At 36.0% G+C, this 20,376-nt stretch overlaps 1 protein-coding gene across 10 annotated transcripts in view; it reads left to right on the top strand.

The window, feature by feature from the left end:
• VRK1 (VRK serine/threonine kinase 1) overlaps nt 1–16,308 on the top strand; it is an 84,384-nt gene extending 68,076 nt beyond the window's left edge. For 5 of the 10 annotated variants that reach the window (XM_073241883.1, XM_036991785.2, XM_073241882.1 and 2 more), the window contains 3 exons: nt 8,789–8,879; nt 10,142–10,213; nt 13,596–16,308. In XM_073241883.1, coding sequence (XP_073097984.1) covers nt 8,789–8,879; nt 10,142–10,213; nt 13,596–13,627 — 195 coding nt within the window. In that variant the 3' untranslated portion in view covers nt 13,628–16,308. The remainder of the gene's footprint in view (nt 1–8,788; nt 8,880–10,141; nt 10,214–13,595) is intronic. The other 5 variants (XM_036991786.2, XM_036991784.2, XM_036991787.2 and 2 more) reach the window with 3 other exon arrangements.
• Nucleotides 16,309–20,376: the final 4,068 nt, after the last annotated feature.

The following is a 20,376-nucleotide window of genomic DNA, read 5'->3' as shown; positions in this document are numbered from 1 at the left end:
TTTGTGAAATATTAGCCCCCAAATATCCCACCCTTGTTTTTTTTTTTTTTTTTTTTTTAACACATTTTAACTTGTTAGTGTGCGTGAACATTTAGAGTTAACTGGAGTCTGTATCCTTCCCCCACAAAAGTAAACCCAGCATGCTTCACTTTTACCACCATAGCCCCTCACAATCCGTCTCCCATGTTACAAGCGTCTGAGGTTTTAGTTCCAGTTTTTGTTTGTGTACACAAGGTATCATTAGTTATTTAAGAGTTAGTCGTGAGTCTAACTGATCTTTCTTGTTACCACTTTGTTGTGTCCATGTCCTTTTTCTTGGATTCATTTTTCATAATCTTTGAGTCCTGCAAAAGTCCAAAGCTGTCCATATTTTGCTCTAGTCAAAGAGTAATTTAGCCATAGAGAGAGTTCTTAATTAAAGACATTCTGTTGTTGTCTTCTAGCATCCAGTTTTGTTGATTTTTGTTTCTTGTTAGATTTATATGTTTTCACTCTTCAAAGTCTCTTGCTTTTTTCTTTGTCTTTGGCATTCTGCATTTTGTCATAGGTATAGATGTGTGCGGTTCTTTCTCTTTTTCTTAAGCCTCATTCATTCTTCTTGGTACTTGGTGGACCCTTTTCATCTGAAGACTCAGTGCCCATCTTTAACTCTCAAAAAATGTATTATCTTATGTATGTGAGTACTTCCTTACCATCCCTCCCACTGGAGCTTCTACTGCATGAATCTGGTAACTTCAGATTCCGCCGTCTCTTCTCCACATCTCTTTAACTCTCCTACCAAGTTTTCTTTCTCTGCCCTTCACGCTGTTCTGGGTGAATCCATGGACTTCCGGCTCACTGGTTTCATCTGTTCCATTTTTCAGTCGTGTTTTAAGGGAACTGGTTATTTTCTTTATATGTCAGCTTATTCTCATTTTATTGATGTGATAGCCTCTTAAGTCTCTTTGAGAACAGTAATTATTATAATTTTTTCCTATTAACTCTTGGCATGGAGATTAGTTCCTCTGAGCTTATTGTCTTTCTTTTCTGGTTCTGTAATTTTCCTTAGATTTTGGCTAACTTAATTCATAATTTTTGTTGACTAATTTTAATAAGTGTGTTTCCTTAGCTGAAATTGGAATGCCCATTTATCTGTTAGTTTAATGTAGCTTTCATTACAGACGTTTCTTGTGATTTCAGATGAATAGTGGGACCTTGGGCCAGATAGCTTGTGTTCTGGGTGTTGAGTGGCCGTGCATCTGCACGCCTTCTGTCCAGCCTGGGAGGCTGCTGCACCACAGGTGCCTATGGTGATTCTGATGCAGATGAAGGTGGGACTGGCATCCTTGGCTGCCTATTAAAATCACCTGGGAGTTTTCAGAATTTCCACAGCCTAGGTTGTACCCCAGATCAATTATATCAAAAGCTATGGGGGTGGGTCCAGGCCTCAGAACTTTTAGAAAAGTTTCCTAGGTGATTACATTGTGCAGACATAGCTGAGAACCACTGCCAAACAAAATTTGATAATCTCTGAATTCTGGCTTCTGTGTGTAAAACAACTCTTTTGCAAATAGGCAAAGGAGATATTGGGCATTAAAGTCTAAAAGACTTTAAATAATTAAACTTAGTCACAGGACCAATTTTTGTATGTGAACAATGATTAAAACATGCCATGTTTTGATTTTTGCTGTAAGAGATAAAGTAGTTTGGTATATCATATAAATATGCCTTTAGTGATGCCAGAGAAATTTGCATTGCTGTAGCAAAAGGATATGCTTACAAGGTGTTTTCAAAACTTAGATCTCAAAGGACAGTACTGGACCAAGATCCCATTTTTCTTTGATACTGTGACTACTTTTTAGGAATCATACACATTTGTGTGAATTTCTTTTTTTTTTTTAATGTATTTATTTTGGTATCGTTAATGTACAATTACTTGAACATTATGGTTACTAGACTCCCCCTATTATCAAGTCCCCCCCACATACCCCATTGCAGTCACTGTCCATCAGTGTCGTAAGATGCGATAGAATCATTACTGTCTTCTCTGTGAGTCTGCTGTTTTGTTCCTTCAGTTTTTACTTTGTTCTTATGCTACACAGATGAGTGAAATCATTTGATACTTGTCTTTCTCTGCTTGGCTTATTTCACTGAGCATGATACCCTCTAGCTCCATCCTTGTTGTTGCAAATGGTAGGATTTGTTTTCTTCTTATGGCTGAATAATATTCCATTGTGTATATGTACCACCTCTTCTTTATACGTTCATCTACTGATGGATACTTAGGTTGCTTCCATAGAATTTCTTTTTAATAAGGGGTGAATTATTTAAAACTTCCTTGGAAATGATAATGTTGTCTATTTTGCTCATGGATTGTTGTGTGGATTAAATGAGATACACAAAGTGCTTAGAACAGTGCTAGAGCCATAATAAGTGATCAGTAAATGTTAACTGCAATATTATTGTTAATGCTGTTTCACTAAGTTTTCTCAAGTCTTTTTGTTTCTTAATGTCAAGAAATTAACACATGGAGCATTCTCATTTAAGTATGTTGACACCTTTCTTTGAATGAAGATCTTACATCCTTAAAAGTTCAGTTTATGAAATAGGGTATGTTGGGTGGATCTGAATGAAGACTGGCTTACTTTTGCCTGGTTGAGTATGTATGTTCAAGTTGATTGTTTTGAATAAATGGGAATTTTTGAATAAAAGTTGATTTTGTAACAAAGACAAGATGGTAATTACTATAGAATAAAGATTCCATAATCATTCAGCTCTATGACTTATTCATATTATAAATCAAATTAAAGAGTTTGAAGTTAACTCTTTTCCCTCAAGCTAGTGATTGATACTGAAGGACAATAGGCAGTTGACAGAAAGCAGAGAATTTCTGAGTACTAAAGAATTCTATGTCTACTATTTGGTACTTGTGCATTTAGGAATTAGGTATTTTGTGGACAGAGTCTAATTTGGGGAAGTCAGGCAGTCTGTTAGTAGGAACTCTATTGTAGCCTGATTTATTTTGCAAGAACCTTGTTCATTTATGGCCTGAAAAGATGAATTCTCCACCAATACATGCATAGGGCTTGGTTTTCATCAAAATACCAGCTTTATAAATATGGGCCTCTTTAGTTTGCAGTGTTTTTAGTGTCAGAGTCTTGTGCTTTTAATTCTTACTTTGAGAATTCTCCAGGGTCTTTGATCATGCTTGGTACTGGCAATAGTACGTATATTAACCCTTTAAACTTTAGGTTATCATTAAACATTTATGTAAGTACTCTGTATTTTGTCACTACTTTTAAAGTATCTGTGTTGTATTGATGTGAGATACCTCTGCTTATAAATGGTGAAACTAAAATTCAAAAGAGGTTAGGTGACTTGTCCAGGGCCATGCAACTATTCATTATTATTATGCATTTATATAGCTTTTTTTTTCTCAGAAGACACTTAGAAATCTTCTAGTGATTTTAGGCATAAAATATTAAAGATAATCAAAGTATAACTAGCGAGCCATTTGCCTCTTCCCATAAATTGCCCTTGAAACACCTTAACTTTGCTGAAGTTTTTGACATGAATGGTGCAGGTCATGGAGCCCTCAGGAGTAAATATGAATGAAGAAGTCATATTAATTCTAACATAGAATACAGTGACGTATTCGTCTTTTAGACTTTATTGAATCTTGGGAAACATCTTGCGGTTTTTCAGTTGTTAAGTGACTACCAGTTTGATTATATTGGTAGTCTTATGGTCCTTGCGACATGCATATTAGAGTCATGAAAGGCATTGTTGCCAAAAATTCAGCAGTTAGCTTTACTGTTTTCAGAACTGATGTTGGGAAATCTTTCCAGGCTGTCGTTGCCATTATTATATGAATACTTGATGGGAGTAAGTTCTTATGCATGTAATACTCCTGCAGATCATGTGGTCAGAGCTCAACTTGTTTTCAGCTCACTACCTCCTCATTAACCTAGTGTTTCTCTAGGAGGATGAGTGACCCTAGGGCTCTAAAGCAGTGCTTTTCTATTCTCTCAGGAGGCCCAACTTCAAAACAGCCACACATTCACTCCAAATAAGTAGTAGACAGTTTGTGCTTACTTTGTGGAAGCCGTACTTTTGCTAGAAATGCATCGTCCATGGAGCAGACAATCAATTCTGATTGCCAACTAGGTGAAGTTTTTTTCGTTTATTTATTTATTCTGTCAGAACCACAAATGTATCAGTATTTTTTGGCATATATGAATTAGCAGTGACCTTTGGTGCCCCATTTTCAGATTATTATAGTAAATTCTTCATCCTTCCTGGTATTATTAGAGAGGAATGGTTGAACTAGTGAAGAACCTAAGGAGTCCACACTTTGTCAGTCATGCATTTAAACATTTTGTATTGCTCAACCCTTTTTTGCAGACTCTTTATCAATTAGCAAAATTTCTTAACTTATACTTCTTAACTCCAGAGTAGACAACTGAAAGTGTCAACAGGAGAGAGATCTAAATTTAAGCAAATAATAATAACAACAAACAAAATCTAGGGTTGACTGTGAAGTCATGCGTATGTTACATTTACATATAGATTGATACTTCCCAGAATGAAATTCTTACTGTGTGGGATTACACTGGACCTGTGCTTAAGACTCATTTATGGAACCCCAAAATTATTTCTTATAAAGCTGAAATAAACACATTGTATGTTTAATGTTTATATAAAAGCTGAATTTCTCTTCTGCTTTAATCTGTTTTTAGTGTCTCTTTTTCATCTTAAGAATGAAGCCTGCAACAGTGTCCAGTACCTAGTAGGTGCTTAGTAAATACATGGTGAGCTCTCTGCTCTGTTAAAATGGAGGTCAGTGTTATTGTGGAAGGACCTTGCGATATCATTATTGTATCACAGTCTTTAACACTGAAACTCATAGAAAATATTGAACCACTTAAATGCATTCTAGCAGAATATTTTTTAGATTATTCTTTAAATTCATCTGCCCTCTTTTTAAATCACTTACTCATTTCCTAAGCTACTTCCCATCTCTTCATTTCTTCTCCTTCCAGGTATGTCTGACTTTTTCCTGCTTTTTCTCAAAATATACCTGTAGTCACTAAATGTCCATGTAAACAGCACACAGGTTTTGAGGGCCTGGGGTAAAATATGAAGTCAGCTCTTTTTACAGTAATAGTTAAATAGTTAGTTGCTCATCATGGATATTTATTTGTAAAATACCAAGCTCAGCTAAGCTCAGCGAGGGTTCAACAAATGAGGAAAACTGTAGTCCTTGCCTTTTGGGAGCATACATAGCAGAGAGAGGTAGGAGGGTAGAATAAGCTATACCAGGTACACAAAGCTGTGAACTGTAATCCTTAGGAAGGGATACACTAAATTGCAAGCACGACGGCTAGAAACTGGTGCTTCATGCTAACGAGTCACATAGGGAAGCAGCAAAGGTATGTAAGGACATGGAAACCAGAACCAAGAGCTCTGAGTTCTGGTTCTTCACTACACCAACTGAGAAACACTGAACAAATTCCATTAGTTCTCTCTGTCCCCAACCTTAGTTTTTTCTGTGTATATAGTGAATTTTAACTAAATCTGCTGCCTTTGTAAGTGTTGGGGTGTAACACATGTGTTTGCCCTATTGTCATATAAGATACATCCTATCTTTTTTTTAGTTGCTACTGAGTAACAAATACCCTATTTTGGGCTTCTAGGGAAGGTAATAGTAAAATGTGTACACTTGTGTGGTTATTTTAGGTGGCCTTAAATAAATAAAATGAGGTCAGTTGATTAATGCAGTCACATATTTGTATTTAGAGTTTTTGCTCTTCGGCACATGTGCAGTACCAAACATTTAAGAATTTTAGGCTGTATATCCTAAGTTTCTCAAGTAAATATGTATGACTTTTATAATACGACTTTTGTAACTGTCCCTGAGCGCTCATCTTTGATATAGTTGGGTATCTGATCGGTTTTTCATAGAGGCCATTGAAAGCATTTAGAGGTGATCTTTTGGCGTTTGATTTGGGAAGCAAAGAATTGGTGTTTGGCTTTTGCCTCTGAAGATTTTTACTGTCTTTTCCCTTAAAATAGCTTTAAGTCTATAACTGTTCTCCAATCTGTGTTTAGACTATTAGGAAATTATCAGTCCAAATGCATCTAGCTGACTTGTCTTCCTGTTTCTAAATTGGAAGTGAGAACCTGCTAATTAACTAGATTTTAGCTTAGCACATCTGAACATTTCAGAAATACAATGTGTAATATATACACTAATGCCCTTTGAAATAAATCCGATTTTTTAAAGATATTTTAGCTGTGCAGAATGAAAAGAAAACTCCATCCTAAGTTTGTAAGTTATTCTTGTATGTATGTAGTACAGTATTTTGATTTCATTTAAAAATGCAAAAGAAGGAACTTGTGAGATCTGGTTTGGAGTGTGACAAAACCAAAGGTCAGCTTAGTCACTTAGAGAAGCTGTTTTCTATCCAGAGAGAACCAAAATATGCACTGTCTGAAGCCTAAGATGTTGACAAATAACAAAATGAAGTGTTGGAGATAATCAGGAGAAAGAAGCTGGAAGCAAATTGTTTGGAATTTTACTCATTACCTTATAAAATGAATAACATACATGCTGTTAAACTTGAAGTTTTGTTTTTTTTTTAATTGGTCTTAAGTCTGTAGACCATTGGCCCTTTCTATCCAAACCATGTGCATTATCAGAAAAGTTGGGCAGGAGATACCTAGCTGAAGTGTGAATTAATACAATTCTGTGCTTTACCTAATGCATACTGCTTAAAACACAGGTGCTTCCTTTGTTGGTTGAATACTGTCTGATTTTCATTTCTATGTAATTTACCTGCATGGAGATTAAGAAGGCTCCTTTTTATTAAATAAGCTTGAAAAGATGAATGCACTAGGTTGTTGGGTTGAATGTATTGGATGGTTCCCTTTGTAATAAGCATTTTAAAGTCTGCCCTCCTAAAACTGGAAAATGCATTCTCTCCTGTATGGTAAGCAATATAGTACTGAAATATTCCTCCTTAATTTTGGTCTGAACGAACAAAAGTGTCTGTGTTTATTCCTGCCTAATGCATCACAAATCTGCTGACATGCTAACCTTGGAGTCTTGGCTGGCGTTAATCAGGCCTGCGCACCGGCAGGAAAGCTGTACCTAATGCACTCCATCAGTGCAGTTTGCATATGGAAGTTCTCACAGGGGAGCTGCCCTGTGCCAGCTGAGGGTTACCTGCCCACTGCAGTTATTGTATGTAATTATCGAACCAATCTGTTCAGCCCAGCAGGGTTTAGATGGTAATCATGAAGCAACGCTTTGGGAAAGAAAGATGTAAGGCACTCTCCCCTTCTCTCATCAGTTATATGGAGTTGTAGCCACTCTTACAGCTGTTTTTGAGAAGCAATACCTCCATATACAAATCTGCTAAATGAATGCCTTTTAAAGTTTCTTAAGGTTTAGTCCAGTTGTTATTTTTGTACATGGGAAGCATTTTCTTTAAGAACATGGTGGCTATCTCTGAGTTCTGATCTTTCCACAGCCAACTTAAGACTGTTTTGAAACAGTGGGATTAATTGTAATACACAGATAATAATAGTTCTGACCATTTGGAGGTTTTAAGATAATGTGGCTTGAATAGAGTTGAGCTTTCCCATGTAGTTTCTTTGGAACAGAACCCGTGGTTGCCATTAGGAAAAGGAACACTGTGGTGTCAGCAGGCATTATACTTTTTCATAGCTTTATGCAGAATGGCCTGAAGCAAAGAAAATTCTCAAGCGAAGTTTAACTTAATATTAATTGTTAGAAAATATCAGTGAAGACATTCTGATGCATTGTGAATCTGTGAAATTCAGCAAGTAGCAGATTATTTCCTGAATGACACAAACCTATTGTAGGGAACCTAAGTTATAATTTGGAATTTAAAACATTTAAATTTGAGATTACATAGGATAAAGTTACATGAAAAACACAAAATTTCAAGTTTATCACTAATGTCTTTTCCGTACTTACTCCTACCTATAGAGATGTTAAGTGATTTAAAAACTGCACAGGACAGAACTAGTTACAAAATGTCATAGTGATAAAAAGTAACAAAGAAAGTGAATGAATGTTTGGGAGAAATGGATGGTGACAGAATATAAGCATTACTTCCTAAGTAACACTCAACTAGAAAAATAAATAGAAAATTGGAAAGACCTGAGAGAATGGTGGAAAATCCAACCTGGTTTTGAGATTTTTGGGAGAGCTGTATGCTTCTAAGACTCATCCCTTACACTTCCGTTTATGGTCCTCTTAAATTTTCAATAAAAAATATGCCAGGAGAGAACATTTATTAGAAGTTTGTCATTGCTGATTTATGAATGGAATTTTACTGCCAATTTTTAGGATATAACTACTGATATAATATATGGGGCAGGGAGTATATTTTCACACTTATCAAGTAGATCAGCACCTCCCAGCCGCCCCCCACGTAGACATTGTAAAATGGGGAGAATACTATCATTGGCCTGAGTCAGTGATACCAGATTTGTAGAACACAGAGTTTCTGTGTAATCAGGCCTGATGGTTAAAACACTACTTTAAATGATGACCAACTCTGGTTGAAGGTTTGCTTAATCCTGTTTTCTTCCATTCTCCACCCTTTCTGTTGGGTCACCACTACCCTGAAGTTATGTGTATGCTTCCTGTATGTTTTGACACACTCACACCTGTACAGATTCATATATATACTAATATGTGGCAAGTCTGTATATTATTTGACCATTGGACTACATCTCTCTCTCTCTCTCTTTTTATAAAATTTTTATATGTAAGAAGCGAAAGAAAGAAATTGAGGGAAGCACAGAAAATAGTGTTGAAGATATGGACTGCTCAGACAGACAGACAGAAGAGGCTGCACAAACCCGTAAGTTGAAGTCTTGCCTGTAGCTTTTAACATACATGAACACAAATTTCATTTCCTCCCACTAAATAGGGGTGAACTATTTCGGTGATAACATTTTGATTTTCTAATAAAATATTACATGAGAAGATCTTATAATTGTATGGTATATATCACAATGTCTTATGTATCACAATGTCTTCTGTACACAAACGTGTTACTTATTATTCACAATTAGCATGAGGTTGGGACCAGAACTACTCTTCATTTTGCAGATAAGGAACATTTAAATGACAGACCATTGTGAAAGAGTTACACATAAATACCAGACCTCTTTAACTCTCAGGTCACTGTTCCCATTTCTGCACACGGTCCACACGACTTGGGTTGAGTGCATGTCAGGAGTCAGGCGGTCAGTAAGTGGGCTTACTGGCAGCTGCCAAATTCCACGTGCCTGAGCTGCCTGCATGTTCTCCACCAAGTCTGCCAGCTCTTCTCAGTAAGTTGAAACACAAGAAATCAAAGTCTCAAATCGTAAAATTTCAAAGCTCTTGAAGCAAAAGGCAACATGGGACATCACTTCTTAGATGGCTCATAAACTGGTGTGGAAGGCCCTTCCAATATGTAGTAGTTCCAAAAATGACAGTCTGCAAAGGGCAAAACCGGGCTGGGCTTTGGTCTGGTCTGGTTAATAAATGGCCATTCTGTGATGTGTAGGCATACCTGTGGGTGGCTCAAAAAAAGGAAAAAGGTGTTTCAAGTTTCATAAGCAATATTTACTTGGTGAAGAGATTCAGTGCTGGCTACACCTTCCCTTCTCTCCCTTCTAGACTTCTTTCCTTTCTGTCTGCCTTGGTTTTTTTTATTATTTTCTTGGTCCTGAAATGCTTCATGATTTATAATAGGAAAGGCTTATTTTTGATAAAAATTTCATTAAAGCATGAGTGCCCTGAATGAGTTAGGCCAATGATGTATTTTACCTTCCCTTTGACAGTGTCACACCGGTGCATGTTGGTGGAAGGCAAAAGCTCCACTCTCAAAAAGAATCATCTTCACCTTGATTTTATTAACATTTTCTTCATTATATGTCATGGATAGAACATGCTTACGTTTATCTAAATTGACCCAAGAGAATACTTGGGATCTCTGAGGAGGGAGAATATGCCCTCACTCTGGAGGCTGAAGGTGTTGAAGTAGTTGCTCTCCCTTTGCTGCAACCATCTTCCATTCCCTGTGGTCTTTTTGTTTTTCTCCTTTCCTCCCTGTCTTGTTCCTTTTGTCATCAGGAAGTGAGAAGTCCCGAGGAGCAGTACATCGAAGCATGTCTCAGCCAGAGGCTAGCAGCAGCAGCTATGACAGTGAGTGGGAGAAAATTAGGAGCACTTATACAGATACATATTCTTAATTTTAAAAAATCCCTTAAGATTTAAAACCGGCAATTTTAGTTTAAGAAAGGTACTACTCTGTGACAGTAAGGTTGGTACCCATTTAAACCAAAAGCAGATCCACAGCTCTGTGTGGGCAAGGGGCATTTGGAACCTGAGCTTTGCTTAATGAGCATCAGAGGCATTTGTTTTTGATACAGAATGATTTTCAATTTGACTATAATTATGAACAGTGTTTTTTACACCTGAAATTTTGTATTGATATTTTCATTAATCACAGAAGAGAGTAGACCCCATCTGTATTTAAGGAGAACAATTCAGATTTTTTTTTTAAAAGAAGGAAGGTAAAGAATAGTCAGATTCTCCCTTTTTGATATAAACTCCAAATTGCCTTACTTAAATGCTGTTTATTTCTCCATTGTAATTCATTTTTTCCCCTAAAGTATAAGGCTAGTTAAGGTATTTTACTATCTAAGTATTTATAAATGAGAAAAATATTACCTCAGATGGTAAAGTGTTACTGCTTCCAGGGAAACAACAACAACAAAAAAACCAAGGATTCATGAAAATGTGTATTTGTATTCATCAATTTAAAGAAAGTTGAAGGGGAAGGTACAGTATTACGTGTGTATTTTTTTAAGAAATATATAATACAATTCAGTGAATTCTGTGTTTTAGAGTTTTAAGATTTTGTATCATAAACGTGTTTCAAGAGTGGTTGCCTCCAACAGCAGCTTTAGAAATGTCAGTTTCTTCATTAACAATTTTATTTTCAAACACAGTTTATGGTTTACAATATGGTAAGAGATTTTTCTCACTATGTGATCTTTCAGAATGCTGTGCCAAGCAAAATGGGAGCGACTTTCCTTTAATATCTATTTAGACCATTTTAAAAACCTGTATAATTTTCTTGATACACCTAAACTCATTTTGACTAGTTGGGGGTCTATTGTGTGAGAACACATTCTGAAAGCTTTCAAAATGTGTATTGTGTAGGTTTTCTCAAAGAAAGAGAGGGGGTGACGGGGTGGTTTTCAAGAAGAACAGAGGCCTCTAATCCTTTTATTTTTATGCAAGGCATAATTTTTACCAATTGAGAAAATTTGGTTATTTGCTGCAAGTAATTTTTCTCCCCACAAAATGATAAGCCTTAAAAAAAAGCCCTGTGTATTCTGGCATTTCAAAACCATGCCAATATTTCAAAACTGTTACTGTAGCCATGATATTTATGGCTACTATACTTTGTTTCATTTGCTCATAAAATGGACAGTACTCAACACCTACTCTTGTTGGTACTTTGAAGTGCCTTTGATGTTGGACCATTCTTGAGAAATCTTAAGGAAAGCATGATTTAAGTTTACCTTTTGACTATCTGTGGTCTAGTCAAGAAAGAGGTATTTTTAAGGGCAGCCCATAAAGAAATTTCCCACTTGTTTTTTTCCTTCTGCATTATAAAATCATAGGAGAGTAACCAAAACTTGTATTTTTTATTTTTCAAATATTGAATTTTACACATTAGCCTTATGATTGGAACTTTTACCAGTAGTAATGTTTTGTGAACTGGATTTTTTTAAAGAGATGGGAAGAGAAACAGATTTCTTCTGCAGCAATTAGAATTGTTAGGAAAATGTTGAATTGATACATGTAGCAAAGTCTGTCAGTTGCATGGTGGTGATTATATAATAAATCCCAGGTGTGATAGCATTTTTAGTTGCATTGAAAAACTTTAAATCCAGATTGAAGGGGCTAAGCAGCAATGGTATTTAATCAAACAGTGGAATGTCAAATTAGGACTTTAATGGGAATAAAACTACTTGAATGTAGCGGTAATTGTTAACTTTAGTGTCCTTTGTAATGTGACTACAGATTCACAATTTATTGAAAGGAAGATATACTGTAGTATTGATTATTGACCTTGGTTTTGTGATAGCCCATTATACCAGTCTCAGATAATCACAACATTCTCGGTTTTCTATGCAAAGTTAATTTTAAAATTCTCGAGAAAAAAACTCAAAATCTACCATGAGTTATTTTAAAAAGAAGGCTATATATATTATATATCGCAAAATTGAAGAAAAAGCTCATAACCAGCCATAATACAGGTTATGCATTATGAGTGGCAGAAAAAAAGAGATATTCATACAAGTTCAAGGTTTGCTTTAATTGAAATATATGGCAATTGAATAGCAATTAGAACTTGGGAAAATAAAAACCACAAATTTTTAAACTGATCTTACAAATAAGTCACAAAATAAACCTGTAATCAGAAAACCTTTAGAAACTGGTTAGTAGACGTGTGTGGTAGATATCTTGTCCTAAATTGAAAGAATGTTTTGTATGTTTAGAAAAGAAGTATTGATCTTATTGGGTATGTGTGCATTGATTAGTTGCGGGCACTGCTGCTCTTCCTGGCAGGGGAAGCACGTTCATGTGCCAGCACTAGGCAGTTGGGGTCAGGCTTAAGCACACCCTTCTGACTGCTGTGCACCAGGTGCGGGTGGAGTGGGCGTGGGAGTCAGGAGCAAAGTTTCTTTGGTGAGGTAGCATTCCCACATGGAATTTTTTATGGGGCAGAATTCTTTATGCCACCAATAAAGAATCACTGATTTTTCCCAATTCAGGAATAGTTGGAGAAGAACTGTCACAAGATACCTAGGCCAATATCAGATGGGGTACTTTTCTGGAAAGCTACCGGTGGGATTTAGTTCATTCCTAGTGGAAAAGACTGTAGTTTGGAATAGCCCAGCACTCTCCTGTCTAAAGAATATAAGTAACAGGTTTTAAAAAGCAATACCTTTATTTTTATTTATTTACTTATTTTTTTAAGAGAGCAAGGTACAGGCTTTTATTTAGAAATAAAGTGAGAGAATTTAGCTCCTGGCTCATGCCAGGAGGGGACAAGAGAGCCCTAAAAAGCAATACCTTTATAAAAAAATTCCTTGCTTTTCATAACATACATTACCGTATTGTTTCCCTTCCAAAGAAAGAATGCTATCTTGTTGCTATCTTACATTTTGAATTGTTTTAAATTGTACAATAAATATTTGGGGGAGAGACAATTCAGTGCAAGTGTAAATCAGATACGTTTTGTAAGTGGAAGTGTTCTGATAGAACTTAGACTGGAAGGTAGACTTTGTTAGCATATTTTTTTGATGAATGAAAAAATTGACCAATTTCCTAAGAGTTTCAGGGTATTAATAATTATGCTTTTGTGTATGAATTTCATCTTCACAAATCATTCGAGTCAGATGTCTTTTTACATATAATTATATATGGAAATACTTACATTCATGTTCTCCGTTTGCTTTTGTAAGTTAATGATTAATGATTTAAATTTCTTTGTTTTCTCTTCCAGGTTCAAAAACCAGAAGAAGAGTCCAGAAGTAAACCAAATTTGGCTGTGAACCAATTTTTCTTTTCTTCCTTTCATTTGACTCTTCTTTCTTTTTCTGTTTTAAGTGTTATATCATCATGTGAGTCTTGCGGGGTGGGAGATAACAGTGAAATACTAGTGTCTTTGAAAAATAACAAACTTTTAAATCAGATACTTTGTACAATTTACTAAAGGCTAATTTATAAAATTTCAGAATCTTTAGGCTATACTCTCTAAGTTATCCCAAGCTGTGTGTGTGTTGAGGTTCTGGAGTACATACAAGAAAAATGACTATGGCCTGCATTTCTCTAATGCTGTATATTTCCCTGAGTGTATAAAAATGTTTGACAAAGTCCTCACTTTTAAGGAAATAGAAAACTTAAAATAAAGGTCTCTTTTTGCTTGATACAAATACACAATTTGTTGTGACCATAAGGTCTGGTTTGTATTGATTTTGTTGAGTTCCACAAGCATTTATTAAGCACCTGCTGTATCAGACGAGAGGCATAAAGAAGGGAAAGGAATGTGAAAGAAAAATTAGAGTAATAAGTTTATCTGTGGGAGATAAAATATACGTATTTGGAAGTCAGATTAAATAAGAATTATTTAAGTATGCAAGCTATATGATAAGAAAACAGGTGATACGTTATCAAGTGGTGGCATCATCAAAGGTTTTATAGATCGGCTTCCTCTAAGGAAATCCTGTGGCCTATAGCTCCATCTGTCTTTCTGTCTATAGCTTATTGTTTATTCACAGGAGGTTATTTTTCTTACAAGTTTCAGTTTTTGTAGCATATAGTATTTCTACAGCAAACCAAGCACTTTAGAGTTTTGGTGATTTTAAGATGTGGACATTTTATAATTGCCTTGGGAATAAAAGCTTAGAATTTAATATTTATGAACATTTTCAAGATTTCCTTTGTTACAGAAATGGTATTGGATTGTATTTTCTAAAGGGTGGTGTACACCTTACCTCTTGTAGCATGTACAGTGTTTTTAGATGGTATGTGGGTATACTTTTATTTAAATATTTAAGCATTTATTTTAGTATGAACTCAAAATATAAGTAGTGTTCAAAGTATAAATGGCACATTAAAACTAGTGATTTCTCTACTGCTCAGGATAAGCCTAAAGTAGGTATTTTAGCTTTTTAAAAAAAAACTTGATTTGAAGAAAATATTTAGTAAATAGTAGTACAGGTGGGATGTAGACATACCAAAAATTGTTAAGGTTGTACCTGTTTTGAGGAACTCTGAACCAACACAAAGACTAACTTCTGGCTATCTAATATTGATAGTTGTTATGTGAACCATTTATCACTGTAGTGGTCAGATGTTAAAAATGCAAAACAGATCTGCAGACTGTCTTTGAAGGTTAATCTTTTAAATGCCTTCTGAAGTTCTAAGGCTGAGAGTCCTTACAGGAGAGAGAAGTAGATTTTGGGCAGAGCTTCCTCCCATTTTCTGTAAAGTGCTGGTCACCGTTATGGTCCCAAGTCTGTTTGTAACACCTAAATCAACTCTCAGATTCTGTTTTAAACACATTGATGCTTAAAATAGGATAAATTGTGTGTGTGTGTGTGTGTATGTGTGTTCGTGTATATGCCTTAGCCTTTTTTATTTTCCAAAAAACAAAAACACAGTAAAACCTGTTAGTTAAATATTAAGAAAACAGATATTTCCTCCCATATTGTTTCTAACAAGTGCTGGCATTTTCTTGAATGTTATTCTGTTGGCAGGGCTGTGGAAACTAAAAACTAGTAGCCATAGTAGCCAGTTTGATTCATCAGCTGTAGCTCCTTATTCTGCTGTTCTGTTTCCTGAAGCACTGGGTTTTCTTAGGCCCCTTTATTTTTTAAAAATGGTTAAGAACCTCCTTGTCATTCGGAGTTATGCTTGCTTTTTCTGGCCATTTTCGGTTCATGTTTATTATTTTTAGGTTGCATTGTTTTACTTTCCAATACTTGCATTCAGTAGATTTTGCCATTCTTTGTTTTTGTTCATACAAGGAGCTGTTAAGTGTGGTTCTACATTTTCTACAAAGCAACTGGTAAATCTTTGGTAACCAACTAAGCCTTGAAGTAAAATAATAGCTTGTAGGTGTTCTTCAGTACTGATCTCTTAAGACAAATAAACACTAATAGGCCAGAGCTATAAAACCCCAATTATTTTTTTGAATCACTAAATTTAAAAGATGCATATAAAGGCCTAAGTTGCATAGCAATAAATTAGTGCTAGAAAGATAAATAAATTATATGTATATGTGTATATATAGTTGAGCATTCTGTACATGTTTATCCTTTAAAATACTGTTTTTAGTTCTCTGTATTCTTTATTATCAAAATATATTAATAATACACGGTCATTGTAGAAAATTTAGAACATACAGAGAAGTCAAAAGACTAACTAGCCTGACTACTACCACTCGCAGGCAAGCACTGGTAATGTTTTGACAACATTTAAATACCTATTATGCTTTATATAAAACCTTGCGTATTTCTTTTTAAAGCTGGAATTAAATACTTTTCATGTTGTTATAGATACTTCATGAATATCATTTCAATGTTTCCATATTACTTCATCTTCTGGATTTATGATACTTTATGGATCCTTTCCCTAATATTGGACCTTTAAAGTATTTCCCGTATTGGGATGTTGTAAATAATATTCTTGAATAAAATTGTACAGAAATCTTTGTCCACGTTGTACAAACCTTCCTTAGATCTTCAAAAGGGAAGCACTGAGTCAAATACTAGGAAAATGGAAGATTATTAATACATATTATCAAATTGCTTTGCAAAAATCCAGCAGGTAACACTGTACCCAGTAATTTAGAGGGCTCAGCTTGATTTTGTCATCCTTGAGTATTTGATAAGGTAGTATTTTTTTAATTGCCTGTGAACCTGAGCAAATTTTCATTTGTAAACTAATTATTCTATTTCTTCGTTGGTGTTTGTACTGTTAATGTACAGTAATGATCTTAACCCTTTGTTGTGTTTGTTACTGACTTTTCCTTGTTTAATTTTTGTTGATAACATTATTACTTTTTAGGGCTTTAATCTTTTGATTATTTCATTGTAATTTCCACCAGTGTTTTAAAATACCTCCCATCCTTTAATCAGAAGTATTTACCATGGCCTTTCCTAGGATTTTTGTTTTAATGCTTCTCAATTTTTAATCTGTATGGAATTAATTTTGGTGTATGTGTGCCATGAGGCAAGGATCACATTAGATTCTTTTCTCCAAACAGCTAACTGGTATCTCCAGTACCTTTTGTTAAATAAATTCTCTTCCTCACCTACCTTCCAGCCTGGTCTGTAACACTTGCTTTAGTACATACTAAGTTCTTATACCAGGATCTGTTTCTGGACTGTCTGTTCAATTTCATTTATCTGTCTGTTCTTACGGCAGTACCGCATTGGTTTAATTAATGCCATTTTTCTTATTAATTCTTATTTATTACCCAAACCACATTAACAGGTAGCAAAATGAAAGGGAAAGTTCCCCTATTTCACCACCACTATAAAAATCAAACTCGTGTCCTTTGGCTGTTATGTGTTAAGTCCTGTATCATGCCGACGTAATTTTTCATAGTTACCACATTTACGTGGATGAATTTAGTGGTTTTTGTTTCCTTTAAAATTGCAGATTACTCTGTATCCCCCTCTTTCATTAAAGTCTGCTGGTATCAAGAGTATGAGACATACTGAAGAATGAATATTGGAAAAGGGTCTGGAGAAAAATAGAGCCTCACACCATGTTAGTGGTGCCATGCAGTTTGCCGCTGACCAGATGGTTTAGGCAGCTCTGTCACTGGGGTGTTATTTTACAAATAAATGCTTACCATTTCCACTGTACTGAGGATGTGTTATTCATGTAATGGTGAGTTTTCTTTTATAGAATAACATTTTGCACCTTATACATAGTAGTCCTAAATTCCTGTGATTTTGGCTCATTATAAAATTACCTGTAAAATTTCTGCATTGAGCAAATTACAGTTTTATGTGTGAACCACTGCAAATGATCTTTGAAACATTCTTTCCTTCTTTTGACTTCATTCTAAGTCCAGCATTTGTTTGAAGTCTGGATTATCAAATGTATGAGTGGAGATGATCTATAAGATATGTATGCCTGGAGTGCAGAGGCAGGAAGGAGTTTTAAAGGCATGACTCCAGGTCTTGACAGGGGTTGGGGGAGTTGGGACAGTAGTCTGAAATCTGTTCCCACTTTTCTGTAGGTTGTCTTTCTGCTTCTGATATCTCTTAGAAGTATGTGAAAAGTGATTACAATTAAGTAAATGAACACCTGTAACACCCAGGTCATGATTTGATTAAAAACTGAAAAATTGTATTCAGTATACTTTCTGACCTTGACACAAAAGCCTTACTGCAGAAGGTCATGGTGGTCATTCTTGGTGTAGTTCTCAGATGTGAGAGATGCCCGTACACAGTCTCTCAGACTTTCCTCATAAGGGTCCAATATGTGTTAGTACTTAGAAGTCAGAGTAAAGCAGCTAAAGGGTCTGCTAACCCTGAACACTGGAAGATTCCAGGACAATAGATCACAGGGAAAGTTACAGCTGGGAAGTACATATTGATTCTATTAGATTGCCCAATGAAGAGAGAAGAGAGAAATAGTTTACTTCTTGAACATTCTTAGATAGAAGTGTGCTTTCAAGGTCCTAAGGAGAGCTTTATGTTAAGGTCTTCTAAAGGGGCATTTTAATACCCCCACCCCACACACCAACCCTCAAAGGGTAATAAAAAACTTTGTTCTTTGGCCTTCATTTACTCTTACAGAATATTATGGTGCTAACACAAGTCAGTTCAACTGGAGAACTGTTGTGCACATGCTAATCTGTTAACACTAGTTGCAAAGGTACGCGATCTGGTGCCGGTGCAACCCTCCCCCGACCCACCACGACTCCCTGAAGTTTCTAGTCCACAGGTCCTTGGCAGATATTAAAAAGTTTATGTGATTTACCCTACCATTTATAATTTAAAGAAGGACCATTTAGACATTTATTAAATTGCACAGGCATAGTTCCCCCACCCCCCATTTTCTAAAGTTTCTAACCAGGCTCTTGAATGAAGTTGTATTCCAGGTGCTACAGCCCCAAAATAAGTCTTTGATATATCATGCAAAGTGTTCAGAAATCAAAGGTGTGTGAAATTACATCAAAATGGTTTTGAAGGCCCTGTCTGTTCCTGGAGAGGTCAGAGGAGTCACAGCCTGCAAATACCCAACTCAAGGTTAAGAATCTGAAATACCTGCTGTTCCCAATGAACTGTATGCTGCACAGTGAAAATGTTTGGAAGGGAGGGTCGAGCCAAGCGGACAGTCATGATGATACCTGGTTCGTCTTTTAGCAGCAAAATTGGGAGGAAATAGGAAACTTTTTAAAATAGTGGGTCTTTTTCCTTTTTTTGGTCTTATTGTTGATACCCTATTTGAATGTAAAGCCCCTAACAAAAGAAGCAAGCTGCCTTTAGACCGCATTTACTGCTCTTGACTCCAGTTGTGTGTAAATATTAGAAAACAGCAGGGTCCTACATTCCAAGAATCACTTGAGCAGTGCCACGAAGACAAGTGTCCTTACTGGTATTGTAGTCATACTCCCAAGCTCTCCTGCTGTTTCTAATCTGTGCGCACAGCCGTGAAAAAACTGGACTGACATTTACAGGCACAGCAGGGAGACACTTGACTAGGGAATGTTAAAGACTCCAGTACCTCCGATTCAAAGTGGCCACCACACATGATAAATCTTCACAGGAGAGCTCGTCTGCACTTCAGCTGATGCCATAATGAGGGTATCTGTAATGAAGCAAAGTCGAACATTTCCCCCCCCTCTATGCTCAACTTTTTAGCATTCAGATATTTATTGTCTTTTTCAGACCTAAATTCCTAAAGGGAAAGACGGATTCTGTGCAGGTGAAGGTGAATGTGCTCTTTTGAGGCTCAGTTCCTTCCCTCCTCACTCTTAGTGTCTGCTAGGGTTTTACAGCAGTGTTCCTCAGTGAAAGAGCCTTTATGCGTACCTGTGAATGCAAATAAAATATCCCAGAGTCTGCTCTAACGCACGTAAAAGGGGGTCAGTTTTCTGACGAGGTTGACAGACTTGACTCCCCGTTTTGTCCCAGCGAGCTGCCAGATTTGTATGCCATAATACCAGTAATGCAATCAGGTTTGCTGCACACTGTCTGGTTGACTTCTCAGTTAAGAGTTTCTTTCCCTATGGGAATAAGACTAGACAGACTGTCATTTGCTATTACTAATTCTGCTTAGCATTATCGCTGGAGCTTTTTTTGTAATTAGCTATCTTAGTTGGCTCTTAAATTTTAATAGCCAATTGAAGCTACGTTTTAGCCAAGTTCCATATCTAAATTGCATTCAGTCCATTAACAAAGTTGGTTAAAAGGCTATTAAAACAAAAGCCAATATATGGTGGTTTGCACTTAGATCTTTGCAGCAGTTGCAATGCCAGCTTCCGCCGAGATCTCTAAAGGGACTTTAATCATCTCAAGCAAAGGTACACATAAGCTGGACAACCTCAAGTGGCAAAAACATGTTGACAAAATTTTTGGTATGTTAACATGAAGTTACTCCTTACATGCTTTTTCTTTTTGCAAGGGTTCTGTGAGGTTTGATTCTATTTGGTTGATGGTAATGGAGGGAGGAAGAAAGGGGCATTTAATATTCCAACTTAAAATGGGTGGTTTTTGAAAGTGAATAATTGAAATTATGTTTTTCTTCATTTCAGCTGA

The sequence above is a fragment of the Manis javanica genome, chromosome 8 (assembly GCF_040802235.1).
Source record: "Manis javanica isolate MJ-LG chromosome 8, MJ_LKY, whole genome shotgun sequence".
NCBI classification, from domain to species: domain Eukaryota; kingdom Metazoa; phylum Chordata; class Mammalia; order Pholidota; family Manidae; genus Manis; species Manis javanica.
This window is presented reverse-complemented; position numbering and strand designations above follow the sequence as displayed.